The sequence below is a fragment of the Choloepus didactylus genome, chromosome 3 (assembly GCF_015220235.1).
Source record: "Choloepus didactylus isolate mChoDid1 chromosome 3, mChoDid1.pri, whole genome shotgun sequence".
Taxonomy (NCBI): domain Eukaryota; kingdom Metazoa; phylum Chordata; class Mammalia; order Pilosa; family Megalonychidae; genus Choloepus; species Choloepus didactylus.
The window spans coordinates 167,142,342-167,164,339 of NC_051309.1; the positions used below are offsets into that span (position 1 = coordinate 167,142,342).

The 21,998-nt window shown below is 41.9% G+C and overlaps 1 protein-coding gene across 2 annotated transcripts in view; it reads right to left on the bottom strand.

Annotated features, from left to right (window-relative positions):
* RNF175 (ring finger protein 175) overlaps window positions 1-12,122 on the bottom strand; it is a 49,872-nt gene extending 37,750 nt beyond the window's left edge. For both annotated transcript variants that reach the window (XM_037830861.1, XM_037830860.1), the window contains exons 1-2: window positions 11,980-12,122; window positions 1,325-1,362 (exon numbers count right to left, since the gene is read on the bottom strand). In XM_037830861.1, coding sequence (XP_037686789.1) covers window positions 1,325-1,362; window positions 11,980-12,045 — 104 coding nt within the window. In that variant the 5' untranslated portion in view covers window positions 12,046-12,122. The remainder of the gene's footprint in view (window positions 1-1,324; window positions 1,363-11,979) is intronic.
* Window positions 12,123-21,998: the final 9,876 nt, after the last annotated feature.

Here is a 21,998-nt window from a genome sequence, read left to right on the forward strand (position 1 = left end):
TCCTATAGCAGAAGTGGCCTTGAAGAAAGCCTAGAGTAGTTGTTCTCCATTTTGGCTGTAAGTTAGAAATTATTGGGAGCTTTTAAAAATTCCAATGCCCACACTGTAACTCAGAAAAATTAAGTGACAATCTTTGGGGATGGGACTCAGGCATCAGTAATTTTTAAAGCTCCTCTTGTGATTCTAAGGTATAGCCAAGATTGAGAACCACAGGCCTACAGGAAAAGAGAGATGCACAGGGTCAAGATTAGGGAAAAGGGGGAAAATTCATGAAAGCTGCCAGGTAATTACTTTCTAAATAGGAACATTGTCTTCATCCCCAGTGGGAAAACATTAGTCACAAAGTCTCTTAAAGCTAAATTTCCACTTACGATTGGTTACAGTATGCAGTTAACCAATGTAGCAATGCAGGGTAATATCCTATGCCATGAGATTATGACTTTTTAAAAGCCCTTGTTGGGTATGCGGTCGGGTCCTCCGTATTTACCAGCATTTCTAGTTATGCTAACCAGCAGAAATATGTCCAGTTGCTCAGAAAAGGGCCCCATCCAAGTCCCCTAGTGCCCCCTGCTGGAGAAGTTGTAGAAATGAGCTCAGAAAGCCTAGTGAATGTTCCTGCTCAAGTTCAGCTTCTTTGAGATGGAATCTTAGAATATTAGTCCCAGAAGTACCCCTTCATTTTTAAATCAAAGAAGCTGAAGTCCAGTCCAGAGTGAATTTATCGTCAGCCTAAAGCAGGACTTGTGCATGTTTAAAACAAGCTATGCTTTATAACACTAATTTATTTCTGTATATATAACAAAAACACATCTCAAATGGGTTAATCTATGTGGAAGTGCTTTGAAAAGTATAAAGCGGAATACAAATGTAATAAGAACTTCCTATTTTGAGTAGGAATACATTCATAATTGTTTTATGTAATGCAAAAAATGAGGAACTTTTTATTTGTATTTCATTTCATGTGGTGCCTACAGGGCCCAATGGCCCTGTGGTAGGTAATATAACACAGGGGAAACAGCAGATAAGGAGAACCAGATGTACCATGCGCCTAAAATAAATATGGACTTGACAGTGTCGTATTTTGAAGGATATATAAATCTAGCTTTGTGGGCTTGCATGGAGCACATTGTAGAAAACAGATGAAAATCCACACAGTTTAGGTCAGTTCTATAGCATCTTTGTGCACACAAACCCACGTGGCTGACCTAACCCACTTCTCTATACTGAGCAATTTACAAATAAAGTAACGATTCATTCAATTTCTCAAAGATTAAGATAGAAAATCTAATTTTTAGTATAAACATAAAAAATAGTAATCACTTACTTCCACTCATCATCTGCAGAAAGCCTTGTGTGGGATATCTGAAAAACACAAAAAAAGGACCATTATCAAAATATCCTGGTTTTCCTAGCTTGTATTTTAAAGCATTTACAGCAAATTCAAACCATGAAAAGTAATGATGTTCTCTAGTGCTGGAATAATTTAGGGTGTAAGTGCTAATAAAATATTTTCTTACAAAAAATATATATAACAACTACTAATCCGGTCACTATTAATAAGTATTTGGCTCTGGTTCCTAGATGATGCTAAATTCCTGCGGTTTTGTTTTGGCAATTTAGTCTTTCATGGAGAATGGCTTCCTAATAGGAAAGGGGTGTCATGACCCCTGGCTTCTCGGATATGATGTATGGACCCTAGCACCCCTAAAAAGGCGTCTGTTTTGCTGGTGTCTTAAATGATGCCAATGAGCAAATATCATCCCCAAGTTCAAGGTTTTAGAGACAGAGCTAACCTAATCATAGGCTCTACTTGCTGGGGGAGTTCTTCTGCCCTCCTATTAAGGAAGCTCATTACTGAGGGCTTAACTTAAAGCTTAGCTCCAGGGAAGGGAGCAATCTGGCTGTATGCCCTTGAAGTTGAGCTCTCTGGAGAGCACAGAGCAGATCCACAGCATAGTGCTTCTTGGATGACCTACAGAGTCTGTCCATGTGCCACCTTCAGCTGACTACAGCTAATCCACTAACTACATTTGGTCATTTGAAACCTTTAAGGCCAATCATTGGAAAGATAGGATCTTGTAACTTTCACAGAGAGCATAAATAACTTAATGCCTGGTCCAGTGGTGTTAAAAGATACTGTTTGAAAGCTAAATCACCAATGATAGCAAGGGAGAGTTGTCAAATACCACATTTGTTATATAAATCTGATATTAACCAGATTTCCCCCCCTACATTTTCTTCAAATGGTATAAGCAGTTCTGACAGCTGGAAAGAAACAAATGCCAGCCTATAGTTCAGCCTGGGTGTTCTTTGACTCAAGATAAACAGGTTCCATAATAAAATCTATGCTTCTGTTAGAGGCTTAAGGGATTCCCTTACAAGGCTCCAGAAGACAAACTAAGTAAAGGCTCGGGCAGTATTTGCACAATGCCCGGGATTGCCGGACAATGCCAGGAAGAAGGAAGTGGATGGAACCGCAGGTGCAAGTGGCTATATCTCCAGAGCTCCTTGCCCCAGGTGGTCCCACCGTGTGGTCCCTGATAGTCAAATGGAGGTCACAGCAGCTGGACTCAAGTGCTGAATTCCAGGAGCAAAGCCTAAGTGGCTGCCCTCAGGTTCTTAGCAGCACCTGAGTCCCCTCTTTTATTTGATACTTCATTCTCTGTTGCACTTTGGGAGAGAAAACATTGGAAGGGTTTGGAACCCTGAGCCACGCCATGTCCAGCACTGCCCAACACCACCCAACAGCAGACAATGAGCAGTGCTTTGGGTGACCTTGGGCACATCTGCTCTCCTTATTAGAAGGTGGGACTTGATATAATAGCTGCTCTTTTCCATTACACTGGAATACTGTGAGTATAAGTAACATGCTATATGAGAGTTTTGTAGAAATGTGCTTAATCCAAGTTATAATTTATGGGACATTCTGGATCCTTTTCTATTTGCTGTTTGAGATCTTCAGGCTCATTGTGCTTCATGTTAAAATCAGCTTAAAATAGGGAAATGGGGATTTAGTTATGTTGAGATAAAATTTTCCATCTGTCTTTTTTCTGGTAACATAGCCCTTGACATAACTGTCTTCAACTAGCCACCAGATTCTAAGCCATTTTAATGAAATATTCTATATTTTTCTACCGAAGATCAGGAAAGTGTAGAAAGTGGAAATTGTAGCTGAAAAATTCCTGTTAAACACAAGTAAGAACTTCCTTACATCAAGTGACACTGAAATGATACCTCTTGTGTCCCAGGGAAAAAGTAAACTACAACAACAATGGTGATGATGATGAGACTCTTAGAGACATCTCTTTTCTAGAAATAGTTGCCTATTGTTTAACAGTGTTTTTCCAGGGTGAAGTCTGACATTTGACAATCTTTTCTGATGCATTATTTTGCAAGTTTATTCAAGACTCAAGTCAAGTGGACTTATGTTTGAAATTAAAATGCATTAAAGTTCATCTGGAAAGATAAACATATAAGGATAGTCAGGAAAATCCAGAAGAGTATGACTGGAGTCTTGGCTTACCAGACACTGAAAGCTATGATAAAGCTACAGAAATTCAGAGGAAGCACTACTGGCCCAGGAACAGAAAGACTGAAGAGTGAACAGAACACAGAGTCCAGGAACAGATCCACACACATATAAAGGAGTCATTTTAAATCATTGAAGAAAAATGGATTGTTCAATAAATGGTGCAGGGACCACTGTCTAGGCATTTGGAAAAAAAAGTAAAGCTGGATCCAAACCTAATTCTTTGCTTCAAAATAAATTCCAGATGGAGCAAATATTTAAATGTAAAAAACAAGACCTTTAAAGTGCTAGAAGAAAACATGGGTAAACATTTTCATAATCTTGCAGTGGAAAAGGCAGTTCTAAGTATAACATGGAGCCTGGAAATCATAAAATAAAGAAACCATAGATTTTAAGGATATAAAAATAAAATTTATTGTAATCATTTACATTTGGGCAAATAAGAAATGGAAAAAATACAATATATGTAAGAGGCAAAAATGAATAACCTTAACGTAAGAAGAGGTTTTACAGTTTAATTAAAAAGAGACCAACACAGTTTATTCAAACACCATAATTACACGGAACATTGAATAGGTAGTGAGATGTGGTTGGTTTGTACAGGTTAGCGTGAAACCCTGATACATCCCAGAATAATCTGGACAGAGAATAAAAAGTATTTGCAAAGTCCCCTTGAGGGATTGGGGAAAAATGTGGAAATAGTAAACTTACCCAGGTGGGGAATTCCTGATATTCTTGCAAGCATTAGGGACTACCAGTCTAGTAGGCTGAGCCCTCGATCTTGGGGCTTGCTTTTATGAGGTTTGTTACTGCAAAGGAAAGGCTAAGCCTACTTAAAATTGTGCCTAAGAGTCACCCTCAGAGAACCTCTTTTGTTGCTCAGATGTCTCTCTCTAAGCCCACATGGCAGATGGACTTGCTGCCCTTCTCCCTACATGGGACATGACTCCCAGGGGTGTAAGTCTCCCTGGCAACGTGGGACATGACTCCAGGGGATGAGCCTGGACATGGCATCATGGGATTGAGAAAGCCTTCTTGGACCAAAAGGGGGAAGAGATATGAAACAAAGTTTCAGTGGCTGAGAGATTTCAAATGGCATCAAAAGGTGATTCTGAGGTTATTTTTATGCATTATATAGATATCCCTTTTTAGTTTTTAGTGTATCAGAATAGCTAGAAGGAAATACCTAAAACTCTTGAACTGCAACCCAGTAGCCTTGGTTCTTGAAGATGATCATATAACTACGTAGGTTATATGGTAGGACTATGTGATTGTGAAAACCTTGTGGCTCACACTCTCTTTACCCAGTGTATGGACAGATGAGTAGAAGAATGGGGACAAAAAGTAAATGAATAATGGGGGTAAGGGGGGAGGAGGGGTATGTGATGTTTTGGGTGTTCTTTTTCACTTCTCTTTTTCTTTTTCTTTTTTGGAGTAATGAAAATGTTCAAAAATTGATTGTGGTGATGAATGCACAACTCTATGGTGATACTGTGAACAATTATACCATCTTGGATGACTGTATGGTATGTGCATAGACAAAAAAGACCAACATTCCAAAAGGGCAAAATACAGGATCAAGAAATTCACAAAAGAAGAAAGTAAGCGACCAATTAACTTAGGAAAAGGGGTTCAAACATACTAATAACAGCTGTGTTAAAAATAAAAAAGAGACAAGCAAAAACAAGGTCTTCCAGTTAAAAATGGTGAATCGAGTACACGAATTTACTGCCTCTCTTTCCCCAAACTCCAATAAAACGACAGAATAAAAGGACAGAAACACACACACACACACACACATTAATCTCCATGCATAAGGAGAACGGGAGAGGAGTCAAAAGCAATCAGTTTTGGAAGCTGAAAAGCAGACGGACCGATGGAAAGGGTTCGGCAGAGCAGCGGAGGCTGAAGCGTCCCCCGCAGGCGGGCGGTGGGAAAGCAGGCAGATTGTGCCATGGACCCTTTGGAGAGGTGAGGGACGGAGAAGGCCTAGGATTTCTGGAAATGGGGGTGCCACAGGCGTTGAAAGCAGAAACCTCATCTGCAAGTCTAAGACTTCCCGCCCCACTGGCAGAACACGGGAAGCTAACCCTGAAAGGCGGCGCCCGGGGCTCCGAGCTCCGCCCCAGGGGGCCCCGCCTTGCTCTGTAAGGCTCTGCGGATCTCAAACCCTGAAAAGCAGAAGCTGTTTTTGGTCTTTTCTGTCTCTTCAGAAAATATTTTAAAAAGTTAGTATTCGATAAAGTGAACAGAAATTGACTGGAGGGGGATGAAGTAAGGCTAACACCTCCCAAGCAGGTTGGGAGGTGGGGTGGGAAGGAAAAAAAGAATAGGTCTTGCTTTGGAAAATCAGAGAGAATTTTCAACAATTTAGCTGCCCCAAATCTAGGCAGACCAGGATCCCCGTATTCCCTCTCTCCCTTTGGCTGCGGTGGGGTAGTTTGGGAAGGGATTAACACCTCTGGAAATCTGAGTCTGAAAAGTGAGGTGAGGGGCAGGGAACCAGGCTGGCAGGGTGCCAGGAGGGTGCCAGTCCCCACCCCTGGTTTAGGCAGGGTGGAGCACTGGATAGCACCCCTAAAGAGATATGCCAAGTACTAAACCCTAGTACTTACGAATGTGACCTTTATTTGGAAATAGGTCTTGTAATTAAGGTAAGGATCCTAGGAAGAGATCATTCTGGATTTAGGGTGGCCCCTACGTCCAATGACTGGTGTCCTTCTGAGAGAAAGGAGAAGGAGACTGGGCACACAGAGACGCACAGGCAGGAGGAGACACGGCGGGAGGGCCGTGCGAAGGTGGAGTTATGCTGCCAGAAGACAAAGAATGTCAGGATCCATTTGAAGCGGGAAGAGGCAAGAGAGAATTCTCCCTCAGACTCTACAAAGAGAGCAGGGCCCTGCCAGCTCACTGGTATTGTACTTCTGTTCTCCAAAACTGTGAAAGGATACATTTCTGTTGTTTTAAGCCACCCAGTCTGTGGTAATTTGTTATGGTGGCCCTAGGAAACTAAGATGGACATGCCCAAGCTGCCACCTTCCCTGTCCCTGTAGTGGTAGCCAGGTGTGCCAGTTTGGATATCTTATGTCCCCCCCAAGGCATGTTCTTTAATGCAATAATGTGGCGCAGATGCATTAGTGCTGATTAGGTTGGAATCTTTTGATTGAGTGTTTCCAAGGAGATGTGACTCAATCAACTATGGGTGAAACATTTGATTAAATTATTTCCATGGAGACATGGACACTGCCCATTTGGGGTGGGTCTTGATTTAATCACTGGAGTCCTATGAAAGAGCTCATAAACAGAAGGAGCTCAGAGCAGCTGAGAGGGACATTTTGGAGAGAAGCTAAGAGCTGACACTGATGCTGACACTTGGAGATGCTTGGAGATGTTTGGAGATGCTAGCCCCGAGTTTGCTCTGGAGAACCTAAGAGAGAACCCCGATGCTTAGATGCACAGGAGCTGAAGCTAAGAGAGACCCAGAGATGTTTTGGAGAAAACCATTTTGAAACGCAACCAGGAAGCAAAGGAACAGCAGGCACCAGCCACATGCCTTCCCAGCTAATAGAGATTTTCTGGACGCCACCGGCCATTCTTCAGTAAAGATATCACCTTGTTGATGCCTTAGTTTGGACACAGTTTTGGCCTCAGAACTGTAAATTTGTAACTTAATAAATCCCCTTTATAAAAGCCAGTCTTTTTCTGGTATTTTGCATAATGGCAGCATTAGCAAACCAGAACACCAGGGCTACCACTCAGACTTGCAAGCAGCAGGGCAGGTGGGGGAGCTGCCTACAGCCTCTGGTCAAACAGGCTCGAGGATCAAGCAGACTCAACGGTCATGGTGGAGCTGCAGGCAGGGCCTGGGCCCTTTAGAAGCGGCCTGCCCACTTGGCTTAGAATGCTGGCAGTAGGACACTTTCCTTGCACACAGAAGACCAGAGGATTCCTCTCTGAGGAAACTATCCAAGCCAGGAGAAAAGAAGAGTCCTGTATGGACAATCATTGGTCTGCCTATGCAAAGGCTCAGACAGGTCACCCTACAGAGCAACCTGTCAGTCAACAAGCTCTCTCTACTCAGCAGCGCTTCCCATCAGTGGTTAAGTGTCTCCCCTTAAACATAAGCAAAGAGAGAGGCGAGGTTCTGCACCCATGTGACAAGGACATGCTTTAATTTTAAAAATTATAGAGAAACAAACAAACAAAAAAGCTCTTAGAATTGAAAATATGAGAACAGAAATAAAAAATTAAATGGAAGGACTAATGCTCAATTAAGCAACTCTCTTAGAAAGAGTAAGTAACTCAAAGAGATGGAAAATAGAAGAGGAAATATAAGAAAATTAGAGAATTGGGTCAGGAAATCTCACATCCAAAAAATAAGAGTTCCAGAGCTAGTGAACAGAGATAGAAGATGGCTAGAAATTTTAAATAAATTATTTATACAAGAAAATTTCCAAGGACTAAAAGACACCTGTTTCAAATGGAAAGGACTCATGATGTACCAGGCACAATGGATGAAAAAAGATCCACCTCTTTGTACATCTGTACAAAGAAAATCTACATGGATCATTAAAAAGATAATGCAGTTTCATACTTTCTGATATATTTTTAAGAGAAAAAGCATGCTCCTGAACAGTTGTATATAACAAGAGCCTATTTATGTAAATGTATGTTTATATAGAACAAAGAGACACCTGAAGAAAAAGATATCCCAAAGAATGGCTACCAAGACGTTAACAGGAATAGCCACGGGTGGTGATGTATTTGGGAAATTTTATCTTTTTAAAATACTTTTTGATTTGAATATATTCTACATGAACACATGTAGGTCATTTTTTCTCTGCCCCCTCCTTGTTCTTTTCCCTTGTCTGATTAGTGAGCAATTCGTTTTTTCCCATCCCTGTGTCCTCATTCATAGCTACCTCCCCTTCCCTCTTTTAGCTAGCTGAATCTCACCTCTGAGCTTCAGATTCTACCAAGTGCCTTCTACTTATCTCACCTGCATGTCCCTCATGCACATGAACTCATCTTGCCCCAAACTGAGCACATAAATTTTCCCCAAAACTGCTTCCTTTTCAGCGTCCCTCCCCACCCCTGCATTTAACAGCACTATGCTGCGTCTATTAAATTGCTCAAAGCTGAAACCTGGGCACCATTCTTGACTCGACTCCCTCCTCACTATCACCCTTCTGTGGTCTCTACCTCCAAACACCTCACAAACTTGTCCACTTCCTTCTACCCCTTATGGCTTCTAGGCCATCCATTCTTTTTATTCATTCAACAAATATTTATGCCTGCCTCCTGTGTGCCAGGGACTGGGTCAGGAGCTGGGAGCGATGGACAATAAGCAAGTCAACAGAATAACTACAGAATGTGGTAAATTCAGTGAAGGAAATGAACAGAATGTGTGATGGAGAATAGCAGGCAGGAGGGTGGTCAGGAAAAGCCTCTGTGAGGCCTGAGGGTGATGGAGGCAGCTTGCAGGGTGCTCCCCTTCACCCTGGGGCCCTGACCTTCTTCTCTCCTCCAAATAGTAAGAGTGAGCCTATTAAAGACAAGCTGGCCATATTATTGTTCCTCTGCTTGAAATCCAAGTGGCTGCCTTTGCCCTCTGCATGGCTCATCAGGCCCTCATGCCTTTTCAGCATCATCTCTCTCTCCACTCCCAGCCTCTGTTTATAAATTGCATCCTTCCCTCTCAGGTTGTCTCATTTCTGCTCATCCTTGGACCCCACTTTCTCCAGGAAGCCTTTTGGGTTAGGCCTCTTCCATTGTACCCATTGCCAACAAAGCATTATCAGACTGTGCCATCGATGGTTTACTTACTTGTGTGAATCCATGGGAGACAGAGCTGGGCCTTTGTCCATCACTGAGTCCCCCGTGCCTGGCACATCACACACTCCATCAAGATATCTGAAGAATGCCCACCTTGAAGCATCTGTTCTCATCATTTCTCACCTAAACTCCTGCAATTGCCTCCAAACTGGTTTGTCCACCTCCAGTTCTCCCCTTGCAGAAATCTGTCTGTTGGATAGATCTTGCTAAACCAAGTGGCAAAATCAGAACACTGAACTCAGTAACTACTAATGCTCCTGGGACACGGGTGAGCAGGAGGTAAGGATGCTAGGCTTAGAGTGCTGTATTCAGTGATACGGACTTCATGTCACAGGGCAAAGTTGCACTCTTATGGGTGGAGGGGAGGGGCTGTGTATGGCCTATCCCAAGGGAGAAAGCAGTTTGGGGGAAGAGGTGGGTCCTCTTAAGGGAAATCAGAGCCTTGAAGGCAGGCCTCAGATGAAGCTAAGAGTGAACTCCTGAACCTATGCTCTCTGTCTCTTGCACTCCAACCTAGAGTCTCAAAAGCACGTAAGTACAAAAGTACATAAGTCTACCTCAGGGAGTGGGAGGATGGTGAAGAGATGAAGAGGGAGATGATGTTTGCATTAGGGCAGTAGGCTGAGAACTGGGCAGAATGGGGCTCAGCTCATGAAGTTGTATGTTCCTGCTCATTCATTCACTCATCCACTCTTTTATTCATTTGATAAATATGTTTTGAGTCCCTGCTGTTTGCCAGATTGCTTAAGGTACTGGAAATACAGCAGCTGGCAAAGCTGACCACATGCCTGCTCTCCTAGAGCTTCCATGGTCTTGGAGATTCTTGGATAAACAAATACACAAATTAACGTGCTTAAGGGTGATGAAGGAAAATACAGTATAGTGAGGTTTAGAGTGATGTGGTGCTGTTATATAAAGGGTGGTCAGTAAGTGTTTATAGGATGGTCAGTAACTCTACCTATTTTTCTTTTATTATCTCCAAATCTTGTAAAGTCTAATTTAAAGCAGCACTTCTCAAACTTTCAGGTACATACCAATCACCTCACTGCAGGTCTTGTTAAAATGCAGACTTTGATTCCATAGGTCTGGGGTGGGTACTGAGTCTGTATTTCTAACAGGCACGCTGAAGATTCCTTGGCTGCAGGACCCTGGACCACCTGGCTTTGCTTCAGGGGATTAAGGCACAGGCTGTGAGCCCTTCCTGGGGCAGAGTGAGCAGAGCGGCCAAGCCTCCTGAGGGTGGTGGGCAGAGGCCATGGTGCCAGCCTTCAGGGAGAGCAAACGGCAGCTGCAAAACCCACATACTAGATCCTCTGCCCTTCCTGGCATGCAGATTCTCAATCCATGACCCCCTTTGGATAATCTGGGTTTGAAATAAGCAAGGAAGCTCTGGATCTTCCTTACAAGTTCCTCATTTTAGAGAATAAAACTCTACGTGCATATTTGGCACACAAGGCCCTCCACATCCCAGCTCCCCCATTATCTTTCACCCCAAATCTTCATGGATCCAGGTTTCTGCCAGGTTCACAGTGGATATCCCCACCGTCTCTGCCTTTCCCCATGATCGCCCCAAACCCCCAATAATTTTTTCACCTGCCAGTGTTCCCTCCATCTGGAATTCTCATTCCCCCTCATCACACGTGACTGGACTCTACCCAGCCTCCAACCCCTCTCAAATGCCTTGCCCTCCATACAGCTTCTCCCATTGATCCAGGCAGGAGCAATCCCTTGCTTCTTAGAAATCCTACAAATATTTACTTGAACCTATTTTCTAGTTATTTTCGTCCTTGTTTCCCTTTCCTTGGAGGATGTGAGCTCCCCAAGGAAAGGCCTGCCGCCGTGGTAGCCCCCACAACCGGTAGCAGAGCTCCTGACCTGGTCATGGCCTAAGAATTGTCCTATGAATAAAAAATAAAGTAACTTGTTTTGATGTGTTAATAATAAGAGTGGTATATGGGAATCCTGTGTTTTATGCCTGATTGTTCTGTAAACCCACAACTTCTCTAATAAAAAAAAAAAGAAAAAAAAGTAACGGTCTGGTGTGAAATCACCACCAGCGGGAGGAGGTAGGCCCTAGTCCAGTAGTTCTCAAAGCTTGAGCATCAGCATCTCCTGGGAACTTGCTAGGCAGATAATCAGGCCCCATCCTAGAATTACTGAATCAGAAACCCGGCGGCAGAGCCCAGCAATCTGTTTTAAGACGACCTCCGGGGGATTCTGACCCGTCACGCTCAAGGCTCCTGTGCAACCCTCTTCCCTCAGCTGACCTCCTCCAATGCCCACGGCCCCGGAGGGAGGAGGGCGAGAGGCAGCCAGGGTGGAGAGCAGGGAATGGATAGCGATGAGCGGCTAATGCTCATCCTAGAAAAGGAGAGAGGAAGGAGAGGAGATGGGGGAAAAGGATGGAGAAGGGGTCGCCAAAGAGCCGAGTCAGGCTCTCCCCGCTTGGGGAGGAGCGAATCAGCAAGCGTCTTTCAGAAGGGCATCCGCCCCCTCGGTCCTGGGCGGTCTCTGGGGAAGGCCTTGGAGACCCATCTACGCGGCCCGCCCAGTCCTAGCGGGAGACTCGGGACCCGGCCTGGTGTCCGCGGGGCCCGCGCCTCCGCCCCCGGTACCTGCTCATGCTGGGGAGGCGCTTCCAGCACCGGCGCCGCCTTGCGAGCCGCCGCAGCCGCGGCCATACCCGGCCGCCCACTACCGCTTCTTCCGCCGCGGCGCCCACCCTCGCCCGAGCCTTCACCCGCGGGCAGTGTCGGGTGGGGTGGGTCTCGGGGTGTTGCAGGAGGCGCCCACGCTTGGGTGCGCGGGCCGCTAGCTGGAGACGAGTCTGCGGGGGAGGAGCGGGCGGCCCCGCCCGGGGCTGTGCGGTGCCGGGAGCTGGGGCGCTCCCAGGGCGCCGGCCCCGTCTCTCCCTCTTGCCTTCTGGATCCTTCAGAGCCGAGGAGTTCAGACCATCAGCATCGTCACTATTAGCCCTTTTGGGTCTCAGGGACTTCTATAGTAAAGCCATTTCAGTCAGCGGTGATCTCTAAGAAAATATATACTGCGCTCTGCCCTGTGCGCTTGGCTAGAGCCATCGAGTTGTAACCAGGTGACAGGACTTGAGCAGGTAGCAATAGGGAGAGGTAGAGGGAATGGGAAATGGAGATGAGGGAGGGAAAAAAAGGGAAATCCGCTTGCCCTCTCCCTCAGAAGACAAGCGTTCTATTTATTAGGACTTCTACTTATCAGAAAACGAAAGTTCAGGTGATTGTCCAGATGCTGAGAGTTTAAATTCTGTTGCATTCCCAGCCAATGTTCTTTTCCTTGGCTCCAATTACCCCTTCTTCCTTCTGTTTTCTGCCGTTTTTCATATTGTAGGCCAGGTCTTTGGCTCCCTGGTAAAGTCAAACTTGACTCTTCCAAAAGTGACAAAGGAGAGAAACTCTGAGAAGAGAATGCAGACCTTCTTGTCCCCTATTACAGCTCAAGAACAGGTAACTTCCCTTTGGAAATCATTCACTGCTTGCCTTTGCCAGCCCTGTACCTTCAGGGGAACCCCCTGCCCCCACCCCTGTTCTCCTTAGGCGGGTGCCTGGACTAGACTGGAAACAAGCTGGAACATTTAGACAAGCCTTTGGAAATACTTGGGTATTAATTTAGGGAAATAAACAAATAGGGAACACACAATTAGATCATCTGGCCAACAAAATATGGCTCAATTGATTTCCCATTTGTAATGGTGCGTATTTTCCAACACCTACAAGAGGCTCTAACAAGGTGGAAACACACCCTCCCATTGTGAAACTTATAGCCTAGAGGGGATAAAGGCAAATAAACATCCAAGTCCAATTTATCTGGTTTGTGCCTTGGTTTTCCAGTTTTAGTGTGCAATCAGAATCTTACAGGGCTTGTTAAAACTCAGATTACTGGGCCTTACCCCCAGAGGGTCTGATGCCTTATATGGCAGGTGGACCTAAGAACTCACCTTTTTTTTTTTTTTTTTAGGCTTATTGTGCTTGAGAAAAGGATTACTTTTTTAAAATTAATTTTTATTTTTTTTTTACAAACACTCTATAACCACCAAGCAAAAGGTCCGCTTTCCACACCCTCCCCTCATACCATGGTAACCTCTAATCTACTCTGTCTCTGCAAATTTGCTATTTCTAGATATGCCATATAAGTGACATCATATAATATTTGTCCTTATGTGATCTGCTTATTTCACCGAGCATGATGTTTGAATGTTCGTCCATGCTGCAGCATGTCTCAGAACTTCATTCCTTCTCGAGGCCACATAATATTCCATTGTGTATATGCACTGCATCTTGTTTTTCCATTCATTTGTTAATAGACACTTGAGGCTGTTTTCACCTTTTGGCTCTTGTGATAATGCTGCTATGAATATTGACATATATTGAGGTACATGTATCTGTTTGAGTCCCTATTTTCATTTTCTTTGGATATGCACCTAGAAATGGAATTGCAGGATCATATGGTAATTCTGTATTTAACTTTCTGAGACACTGCTATATTGCTTACATCAGAGGCTGCACTACCAACAATGCACCAATGCACCAACATTCCCACCAACAATGCACCAGAGTTCCAATTTCTGTGCATCCTCTCCAACACTTGTTTGCTTGTTTTTAAGTAACAGCCAACCTGGTTGGCATGAAGTTGTATCTCCTTTTGGTTTTGGTTCGCATTCCCCTAATGGCCAATGTTATTGAAAATCTTTTCATATGCTTATTGGTCATTTGTATATCCTCTTTGGAAAAATGTCCTGAACAGACATTTTCCAAATATTATTTCCAATAATATTTTATTCTTAGTTATTTTATTCTTTTAGATGCCATCATAAATGGAATTGTTTTCTTAATTTCCTCTTCAGATTGTCCTTTGGTGTTGTATAGAAATACAGTTGATTTTTGTGTGTTGTTCCTGTACTCTGTCACTTTGCTGAATTTATTAGCTCTACTAATTTTCTTGTGGATCCTTTGGATTTTCTGTATTTAAGGTCATGCTGCCTGAACAGACATTTTTCCACTTTATATTGTGTTTGTCTTTTGTTGTTGCATTCTAAAAGTCTTTTTTGTATATATATACATATTCTGGGCATTAACCCCTTAATCAGCTATATGGTTTGCAACAATTTTCTCCCATTCTGCAGGTTGTCTTTTCACTTTCTTCATAGTGTCTTTTGATGTACAAAAGTTTTTAAATTTTGATGAAGCCCAATTTATCTCATTTCTTTTGTTGCTGATGCTTTTAGAGTCATTGCCAAATCCCATGTCATGAAGATATGCCCCTCGGTTATTTTCTAAGAGTTTTATGATTTTTGCTCTCTTATTTAGATCATTGATCCATTTTGAGTTAATTTTTGTAGATGGTGTAAGGCAGGGGTCCAAATTCATTCTTTTCTTGTGGCTATCCACTTTTCCCAACATATTTGTTAAAGAGACTGTTCTTTCCTTACTGCATGTGCTTGGCAAGCTTGTTGAAAGTCAATTGGCCATAGAGTGTGGGAGTATTTCTAGACTTTCAATGCTATTCTGTTTGTGTACTTGTCTATCCTTATGCTAGTAGCAAAATGTTTTGATAATTGTAGTTTTGCAGTACATTTTGAAAGTGAGAAGTGTAAGTCCTGCAACTTTGTTATACTTTTTCAAAATTGTTTTGGCTCTTTGGGGCCCCTTGCAGTTCCGTATAAATATAAGGATCAGCTTTTCTACTTCTGCAAAAAAGGACTGCTGGAATTTTGATAGGGATTGTGCTGAATCTGTAGATCATTTTGGGAAGTATTGACATCTTAACAATATAAAGTCTTCTAATCCATGAACATGGGATGTCTTGCCATTTATTTATGTCTTTTTAATTTCTTTCAGCAGGGTTTTTTTTTTTTTTTTTTTTTTTTTTTTGTAGTTTTCAGTGTCCAAGTCTTTCACCTCCTTGGCTAAATTTATTCTTAGTTGTTTTATTCTTTTAGATGCCATCATAAATGGAATTGTTTTCTTAATTTCCTCTTCAGATTGTCCTTTGGTGGTGTATAGAAATACGATTGATTTTTGTGTGTTGATCTTGTACCCTGTCACTTTGCTGAATTTATTAGCTCTACTAATTTTCTTGTGGATCCTTTGGATTTTCTGTATTTAAGATCATGCTGCCTGCAGACAGAGATTATTTTACTGCTTTCTTTCCAGTTTGTATTCTTTCTTCCTCTTTCTTTTCTTTTCTTTTCTTTTCTTTTCTTTTCTTTCTTTCTTTCTTTCTTTCTTTCTTTCTTTTTCTTTCTTTCTCTTTCTCTCTTTCTCACTTTCTCTCTTTCTTCCTTTCTTTCTTTCCTTTATCATGTTGATAAAGTTCTTTTCTATTCCTGGTTTTCTGAGTGTTTTTATCAAGAAAGGGGGCTGGATTTTGTAAAATGTCTTTTCTACATCCATTGAGATAATCATTTGTTTTTTCCCCCTTCATTCTATTATGTGGTGTATTATATTAATTTGTTGCCATAGGTTGAAACACTTGGTCATGCTGTATAATCTTTTTAATATGCTGTTTGATTTGTTTTGCTAGCATTTTGCTAAGGATTTCTGCGTTTATAGTCATAAGGGAGATTGGTTTGTAATTTTCTTTTCCCATGATGTCTTTATCAGACTTTGGTATTAGGGTAATGCTGGCCTCACAAAGTGAATTAGGAAGTGTTCCCTCCTCTTTAACTCTTTGGAAAGGTTTGAGAAGGATTGGTGTTAATTCTACTTTGAGTTTTTGGTAGAACTCACCAGTGAAGCCTTCTGATCCTGGACTGTTCTTTGGTGAAAAGTTTTTACTTATTGCTTCAATCTCTGTACTTGTAGGTCTGTTGAGGTTTTCTATTTCTTCTTGAGTCAGTTTAAGTAATTTGTGTGTTTCTAAGAATTTTTCTATTTCATCTGGATTACCTAATTTGTTGGTATATAATTGTTAATAGTATTCCTTATAATCCTTTTTTAGTTCTGTTTGGTAGTGTTTTCACCATTTTCATTTAAAATTTATTTGTGTTTTTTTTATTTTATTCTTTGTCAGTCTAGCTAAATGTTTGTCAATTTTATTGATTTTTTTTTCAGAGTCAACTTTTAGTTTTGTTGATTTTCTTAATCATTTTTCTGTTCTCTATTTCATTTATCTCTACTCTAATCTTAATTTTTTCCTCCTGTCTAATAACTTTGAGTTTATTTTACTCTTCTTTGTCTAGTTCCTTAAGATGTGAAGTTACGTTGTTGATTTGAGATCATTCTTCTTTTTTAACATAGGTGTTCATAGCCATTGATTTCCCTCTGAGCCTCCCATAGGTTTTGGTATGTTGTGTTTTCATTTTCACTTCTCTGTAAGTATTTTCTAGTTTCTCTTGTAATTTCTTCTTTAACCCATTGGTTGTTTAAGACTCTGTTGTTTAATTTCCATGTATTTGTAAATTTTCCAGTTTTCCTTCTGTAATTACTTCTAGCTTCAGTCCATTGATGTCAGAGAAGTTACTTTGTATGATTTCAGTATCTTAAAATTTATTGAGATTGTCTTGTACACCAGTATAAGGTATACCCTGGAGAATGATCTGTGTGATCTTGAGAAGAATGTGTATTCTGTTTGTTTTGGGTGAAGTATTCTGTATATATCTGTTAGATCTAGTTGATTTATGTTTTCTTTCAAGTCCTCTATTTCCTTGTTGATTTTCTGTCTAGATGTTCTATCCAGTATTGAAAGTGGTGTATCGAAATATCCAACTACTATGGTAGAGCTGTCTGTTTCTCCCTTCAATTCTGTCAGTGTTTGATTGTTATATCTTGGGGCCGTGTTGTTAGATATATATATATATATATATGTTTATAGTTGTATCTTTTTTTGTTAAATTGACCCCTTTTTCTTCTATAACAGTTTTTGACTTAAAGTCTATTTTGTCTGATATTAGTATAGCCACCTCAGTCTCTTTTGGATACTATTTGCATAAAATATTTTTTTCCATCCTTTCATTTTCAACCTATTTGTGTCGTTGGGTCTAAGATGAATATCTTGTAAACAGGATATGGTTGGATCATCATTCTTTATCCATTCTGCCAATCTCTTCCTTTTTATTGGGTAGTTTAATCCATTTACATTTAAAGTAATTACTGATAAAGCAAGACTTACTTCTTCCATTTTACAGGTTGTTTTTTTTTTTTTGTATGTCCAAATGAACACACTATCTTTGTCACCAGAAATCTGCTTTTCTTTCAATATCCTCACAACAACCCCATGAGGTAGGTGTTACTATCTTCATTTTATAGATGACAACACTGAAGTACAGAGGGATTCAGAAGTTAATATAATTACAGAGCTAGTAGAGTGTATAGTGGGACTTTTTGCTTCCTTTTTAACAAGTTTCCTCGTGCTGCTGCTGCTGCTGTTCACATCTGATGACTGTCTTGTAGTGTGATTAGGTTGTTAGAAAGAGGGTTCCAGATAGATAGGACAGGATATGAAAAGGGCTGGAGGCTGGAGAAAGGCTTGTGAATTGGAGAAACTGAAATAAAAGTAGTAGTGGACACTTACATCATGCTTACTCTGTGTCAGACCCGAGTACTTCACTCATTCAGTCCATACAACAGCCCTATGAGGTATGTGATTATTTTTTCCATTTGTCCAGTAAGAACACTAAATCACAGAGAGATGCAAAAGTTCATCTAAGTATGAAGCTAGAAGGTGGTGCAGAGGGAATTGGAAACCAGAGAAAACTGACTCCATGGTCTGGACTGTTAAACCACTCAAGAAAGTGGCTGCAAAGATCAGCAGGGGCTAGGTCATGAAGGTCTATGTAAATCATAAGGACAGTCTGGACTCTTTCCTCAGGAGAATGGAAAGAATTACAGAATTTGAAGCAAGCAAATGACATTACCAGACTTACATTTTGGCTTCAAGTGTGGTGAGGGCTGCCATGACTATGACACAAGACAGAAGGACCAGTCAGAAGTTACAGTGGCTGTGGTGGTGTGTGTGAATGTGTGTGGGGATGGGATGGAAGGAGATGTGGATGGGCCCAAGAGATTTAGATGGTAGAAACTATAGCATGTAACCGATCTTTACAGATGGTGTCCAGGTATGTGGCTTGAGTAGCTTGGCACTTGGACAGAAGTGCCACTGTCCCTGAGAATGGAAATGTTGGATGGGCAGCAGATTTCTGGGGACACAGATAGTGAGGTCATTGGGACATGTTGCCTCCCTACCTAGCTTCTGGTCTGCAGAGGCCACTTCAGCCCAGGGGTGTCCTCAAATTCATCTGGATTCTTCCAAGTTGTAGAAAAAAACAGAGAAGCCCAGAAGGAAATAGAACTTGCCTTTCCTATAATTCTGGCCCATCATATAAATTCTGGCTTTCTGACTTGAGGCTCTCTTCCCCAGTTGATTGCTACCAGAAATGTCCACATATTTCACGGGAGGCACAAGTAAACACACAAGTAGTCACCTTCTGTATGGCTTCAGCTCAGCAACCATATCAGAATAAAACTCAAAAGGTCTATTGACCACCCACCAGTAGAGATGAATTTGTCCTAATCCATCTGCCTCTCACACCTGGTTCCTTTTGTGACCAAAATTCCAGATGCTCAGAACCAATATCTCATTCACCAGTAACTTAGCCGCTACTTTCTGGAGTGGTTCACCCAAAGCAATTTGAATTGGAAATGTTGTTTCTCAGATCAAATGGTTGGAACCTTTCCTGGAATAGAGGAACTGTATTCCTGCTGCTGAGCACTTATCTCAGTAGATTAGCCACAGTCTGTGAATCTTCTTTCTGACTTCTGTCTGGGGCTCTGTGATTGTAATGATGTAATGGAGGAAATGAACTGAGGGAGGCAAAGGTGCCTGAAAATCAAAGTGGGGTCAAGAAGGGTTAGATAATTAAGTGTGGTAATGGTGCAGGAATAGACAAATAGACCCATGGAACAGAATAGAAAGACCCTAAATGTCCATGCATCCGTGGGACACTTGTTTGATGAGAGGATTCGCAAATCAGTGGGGGAAGGGATGGACTATTTAATAATTGGCTTATCCATGTGAAAACAAATTATGCCATATCAAGAAGAAACTGGTGGTTTAGAAAGCAAACCTTCAAGAAGACAATTTCAAAGAATACCTTTAAAAGAACAAACCATAAAGAAAAAAGTAATAAAATAAATATATTAATAAAATATATTAAAATTTTTCTGCAACAGAAAGTAGCCATTAAAAAAAGAGGCAAGTCATGGACAAGAAGAATATATTTGCATATATCTAGGGGACAAAGGACTAGTACTCAGAATAAATAAAACAGTAATTAATCAAAAAAAGCATAAATCAATAGAATATGGGCAAGGAGTGTATAAAATTAGGAGAAATAAAATTATGAGACTTTTTTGTAACTTTAGGGGAATTAATTATTGCATTTACGTGTATGTGAGTTAATCGGGAGTGCATAGTTCACAGGAATGCCTTGTGTGTGTTAAATTACTTATACCACAGTTGCTCCCTTCAGCCTTCTTACCTGCCCCCTGACCTCCCATTCACTTTCCCCTCTTTCTTCTCTGCCCTTCTGAGGGCAACCGATGGTGCCACCTAATGGTTAGATCTTGCAGAACTCCGCTGCTTTACAAATTCTTTTTCAAGTGACTTTCTTTTTTAATAGCCTCTGTGCCAGGTTTGAATGTATTGTGTCCTCCAAACGCCATTATCTTTGATGTAATCTTGTGTGGGCAGACGTTATCAGTTTTGATTAGATTTCTTTGAGTGTTTCTTTGGAGATGCACCCCACCCAACTGTGGGTGATAACTCTGATGAGGTAATTTACATGGAGGCATGGCCCCACCCATTTAGGGTGGGCCTTGATCAGTGGAACCATATAAATGAGCTGATGGGCAGAGGCAACTCAGGGCAGCTGTGAGTGACATTTTGAAGAGGAGCTACAGCCAAGAGGGACACTTTGAAGAATGCACAGGAACTGAGAGAGGAGCTGCAGATGATGGGACAGTTTGAAGATGGCCATTGAAAGCAGATTCTTTCTCTGGAGAAGCTGAGAGAGGACAAATATCCCAAGTGCAACTAAGAGTGACATTTTTGAGGAACTGGAGCCTAGAGAGGAACATCCTGGGAGAAAGCCATTTTGAAACCAGAACTTTGGAGCAGATGCCAGCCACGTGCCTTCCCAGCTAACAGAGGTCTTCCGGACACCATTGGCCATCCTCCAGTGAAGGTACCCGATTGCTGATGTGTTACCTTGGACACTTTATGGCCTTAAGACTGTAACTGTGTAACCAAATAAATCCTCTTTTATAAAAGCCAATCCATTTCTGGTGTTTTGCATTCTGGCAGCATTAGCAAACTAGAACAACCTCCTTTTCTCTTGTCTCTTGTATTTTTCATCTTTACAGATAAAATGCAGTTTTGATCTTTAGCATTACAGTTAAAATGGGCAGCTCAGAATTTCTCCAACAAGGCGGGGTGCTGGTCGGGAGGCCGTGTCACAAGTGGAGTGGGGAGGTGGGGGACAGGGTCTAGACAACTGTCCGGGGCCTCTCCTATGTGAAGGGGTTGGTAGCAGCAGATTCAGTTTAAGTGAGGGTTGGTGTCACACTGAACCCCAGTCCAGACAGTGTGATTAGCCAAGGGCTTGTCTGCTCTCAGAACTCATTATGAAAGAGGCACAAAAGTTCTGATGTCAGTGATTCTAGGGGTGGGGGTGGATGGGTCATTAATGGGAATAATTCCTATTAAGGGAGGTATACCGAAGCCAGGCCTCGCCTTGGGTAATGAAATCACAACGTGGAGATGATCCCAACCCTCCACTCCACCCTCTCCCCAAGCCCCTTTCCGGGTGCTAGATTGGCCTCCAGGTGCAGGCAGCACCCCTTTAGGATTGGCAGAAATCATGTGAGTTCATCTGATTGCCGACTGCCAGGGTTCCTGACTACAATCCCAGCTGCTTCTGGCTCCTCAGCAAACTGGGTAGACCTTTTCATCCTCCTTTAATCAAATCTGTGTTTGCTTAAGCATTAGTTCTCAAGGCAAATGAAAGATAATCAACTTTATTGTTGATCTTATTCTTTAATTATTAGTACTGTAACATTGATTTCTACTCTTTTTTGGCTAAAATTGTACAGTGTTTAGCTATATTATGGTTACATGGAATTTCGTGAGCTGGCTTGTGGTCCTAATCACCATTTCTAACATCGTTTCTATGGGAAAGCGCATTTTGCCTTTCAGACCGCAGCCTTCCAAATGCACGTTTGGAACACAATCCATTTGTAAGCTGGGAACCATCTGTATTAATGCCTCTTGGCCCAGGGCAGCCCCACAACCAAAGGACATGTGGTTTCAGGTTCACCTAACAATCGGTTCATTTAAATAATGTTAGCTAGCGCTCAGCTTTCAGGTTCTCGGATTTCTGGCTGATTTAGAATAGAGGAGGCAGCAGAGTCGCAGCAGTCAGCCAACAGAATATTTGGTGCTCCCCACTCCCTATTGAAAGATGGCACATTCCTGCTTTTAATAGTTTACCCTCCAGGTTTTAGGATTGAGCCTCTTCTGAAACAAGCTTTTCAGTCCTGTTGAACAATTGAGCTTGAAAAAAAACTTTCTTTTAAATCCAACTATACTTTCAAGCCTGGAAGTTCAG